Raw genomic sequence first — 3,919 nt, forward strand, 5'->3', positions numbered from 1 at the left:
AACTGGTCCTTCGTGGTTTAGGAATGAAAGGTGTCTAGATAGTCCACGAGCACAAGAAACAAGAAGATAATTGATAGGAAGTGTCAGCCAAATAAGTTTTTCATGAAGTGGACAATATTATATATATATATATATATATATAATATATATATATATATATATATATATATATATATAGAATAAAAGGAGCCCATAAAAACACCAAAATATAGTATTTTCTCTCTATATTTTGGCGTTTTTATGGGCTCCTTTTATCAAATGGAATTCTGTTGTAACAATATTTTTTTTACCATCCTATATATATATATATATATATACATATATATATATATGTATATATATATATATATATATAATAATATATATATATATATATATATATATATTAAGAACTAGTTTCAGACCATTACAATAAAGAACTGGATCAGGTCTCTCATTCAGTGTGCATAGAGAAGTAAGTAACATGAGTCTTAGTGGTGGCCACGGTTTTAACCGTAAATAACTAAATCTAATAAATTATAAATCTGACCGGTTCAAAGAAGTGATGGAGATGCATTGCTCTCTATCCTGAATCTCCATGCTGCCTTTGTTTTAGTTTTTTTTGGTTTTTTTTTTGTTTTTTTTTTTGTTTTTTTTTTTTTTGCTCCATAAATATCACTCCAAATTCGAAAGTTTTATTCATGAATAAGACAGAGTTGCATGTGATTTTTAGTTTAGATTTCTTATTTCTACTTACCTAATCATTTATTCACTATTTTGCTCACACTGAATTATATTTTATTCTTCCATCTTTGACTGCGTTTTATCTTAACCACAGCGACATTACCTGATACACCATAAAAAGTAAATAAATTGCTTACTTGATCATAAAATTTTCTGACGAGATTAGTTTCATTTCAGCACATGTAATCTCTACCATTTTGAGCCCCCCATTCAATAATATTTGCATATCACAGACATAAAATTTGCCTCTCTGATATCTCACTATAAGGGGTTGGCAAAAAATAAAAAAAAAAAAGGAACAAAAAGAAAGAAGAAATAATTTTCACCATGGTTACCTGGCCCCTGTATGATGACGGTACTTATCTATTTAGCCGAGGTGTAGTGACCGTTAGGAAAACTGATAACCCACTGAAGGGAAGTGCTACAGCCAGAGCTCTGGCCACAGCCATATGCCAGTCCTCCCAAGTATTGCTATGCCGAGCCGTCAGTATCAAAGGTGAACCTTCCTCTAAAGAAAATCCTTTAAAGAAGACTTGAGGCTTTCTTTCATCAAGAATCCATGTAAACTATATAGAAGTACATTAGGCGAATCCTGTCATCCAATTTACGTGAAAGGCAAAGTCAGGAAAGATGAAGTAACAGAGGCCACGTTTTATTAAGACTAGTAGTGGAATTTCCTTTTTACATTTCTTGAGTCTTTTCCAGTCATTCACACCATCGTTTATTACGACTGTCTAGGTCATTTTTGGATCTTCGTTCATTAATACGACCAGGCACTGTCTTCCAGCCCTCGGTTTTCCGGCTGAAATCTAAAAACTCGAGCCAAGAATCTGAATAGAACGCCTATAGTTACGAACCAATTTCCATGCCACCAACATTAAATGTCCTAAAATGGAGAAGGTTACAAGCTCAAAACGAGCTCAAAAGGTCCATCCCTTTCCTTAACAAAGGTGTTTGAAGAAATTAACAGATGTCGTAAACTTCTTGCCATCAATTCGGAGTAGAGTGGTGAAAACGAGAGGAGAATATTCATATATTTTAGATTTTTTGTGGAAAAAGAAAACGCCTATATAAATCAGCTTGCCAAATTGATGCAGATGGTCTGAGACAGCATTCTGGACAAAACAATTAGGAAAAAGTGAATAGGGAAGGAATACAAGAGGGAAGAGCTAAAAGTGATGTGTATATATGATGGTTAAATAATGCTGAAATGATAGAGCTGTTCAAATGATGTTATGTTAAAGAAGGAAAATAGCCATTCTTACGCAGGTGAATAATGATGCAAAAACCGAGGGACTCCGGTGGGGCTGGAACATGATTCTGCATCCTTCGTTTTCTCCAGAGGAGTATTGATGAAACGTTAAGGACCTGCTGTGATATAAACCTGAAGACACTAACCCTCCTCCCCCACCCACCGCCACCTCTCTCTTCTCTCTCTCTCTCTCTCGGGATTATTACAACTGTTGCTACTACCGAATCACCTGCTGGGACGACCTTCCACCCCCGGTGGAAGGGTAACCCATACCAACCCCTCCTGGGCCGCTTTCTGTCGGGGCCCCTGTGCTGCCGATATAACTGCTTATTAGCGACGATACATCTCAGCTGCTATCGCTCAGCATCCGCGATTGAAAATGAGTTCGGACCTCTCTAGTGGGAGGAGAAGAGGAGGAGGAGGAGGAGGAGGAGGAGGAGGATTGGGGAAGACCAGGGGAACTGGGGACTCCGCCCCTACGTTATCGTAATTCATATGGAGGGGCTATAACACATCATTATTATTTACCCATTTTGATCGCGTTAGCCCTCGAGCCGGACCGAAGTTATCTGGATGGTGGGCGATGGGATTTGGAAAAATAAAAAAGAAAAAAAAAAAACGCAGCTTCTTATTAACATGCCAGGTCGGCTTCCTCCTCCTACTACTACTCCTTCCCCTCCGCCCCCCACCCCACCCATAGTCCCTCCGCCTCCCTTACCCCTTCACACCCCTCCACCGACTTATGGGCAGCCTCATCCTCCACCCCTTCCCGTCGGTTACCCACATCCCACCCCCATTACCTACAACACCCACTCACTCGCCACTGCTACCTGTTGTGACCCATGTACACCTCCTCCTCCACCTCCACCTCCTCCTCCCCCTCCCTCTTGTCTCTACCTTTCCTCCCACATAGAGGGTGAGGGGGTTGGTCGGTCACTGAGGGTGGGTGGGGGAAGTGAGGAGAGACGAACGGGTCAGCCTGTTCTGGCTCTGTCCCTCCGTGCGTTGCCTTCCTGATCTTCATTTGTTTAATGTTACTTTACCTCTGTTTTTATTTATTTTTTAAACTTCTGTAAGGTATCTTTTATTATCTATTTTTCAGCTGAGCTGTAGGTTAAGGCTGTGTCCAGGCTGCCGTTCGTCTCGGAGGAATGCCTGAAGTTGTATCTTTAAAGGGAGTTTAGAGGCTTGGTTAGTCATTCTTGCAATGCAGGTCTTCAGAGTACTACTACTTCTTCCCTTCAGCAGCGAAAGTATCTATTTTGTTCCTTTTTCCTTCAGGTGTTGAAGAAGGATGGGAGAGTATTTTTAGATTTATTTGAAAAACATCGTTGGTGCAATGTTTATGATTTTCTCTTTCCTTTCTCCCGTGCTAGTAAATGATCAGTATTTTGAGTTCTGCCGCCATTTGAAAAGTCCTGTCGGGTGTTCGAAATATAATTCTCTCTCTCTCTCTCTCTCTCTCTCTCTCTCTCTCTCTCTCTCTCTCTCTCTCTACAGGATTAAGTTTCGAAATTGTTATCAGGACATGAATGTGATATAATATGTCAAACACATGCCAAGAACCTGATCGGAGAGAAATACGAGAGATCTTCCGCGCACAGTTTCCGCCAAGGTTTCTGCACGAGGTCTCGTGTCTCTTGAACGTGCCATATCTTCAGGGTGGCTGGTTAAGCAAAAAACAAGTCTTCCTTGTGCTGTCACAAAGATCCATCCTTATCTGTTAGGTCGTCCTTTTATTCTTTGCCTTTGTTTCTTGTCCCGCTGATATGAATATCGAGAAGCGCGGAAGTAAATCCGAGGTAGAGGACACGACTGTAAATTAGAATAATTCTGAGGACCCAGATGGTCCTTGATCGCGTTGGGTATAATTAAGGCTCTCTCTCTCTCTCTCTCTCTCTCTCTCTCTCTCTCTCTCTCTCTCTCTCTATTACGTTTTCTAGC

General features: G+C 40.4%; 1 protein-coding gene across 1 annotated transcript in view; it reads left to right on the forward strand.

Annotated features, from left to right (window-relative positions):
- The first annotated feature begins 2,611 nt into the window (after positions 1–2,611).
- Positions 2,612–3,919, forward strand: part of LOC135197848 (uncharacterized) — a 7,608-nt gene continuing 6,300 nt past the window's right edge. The window contains exon 1 of the mRNA XM_064225033.1: positions 2,612–2,917. Within this exon, the coding sequence (XP_064081103.1) occupies positions 2,612–2,917 (306 nt within the window). The remainder of the gene's footprint in view (positions 2,918–3,919) is intronic.

The sequence above is a fragment of the Macrobrachium nipponense genome, chromosome 23 (assembly GCF_015104395.2).
Source record: "Macrobrachium nipponense isolate FS-2020 chromosome 23, ASM1510439v2, whole genome shotgun sequence".
In the NCBI taxonomy this organism is placed as follows: Eukaryota; Metazoa; Arthropoda; class Malacostraca; order Decapoda; family Palaemonidae; genus Macrobrachium; species Macrobrachium nipponense.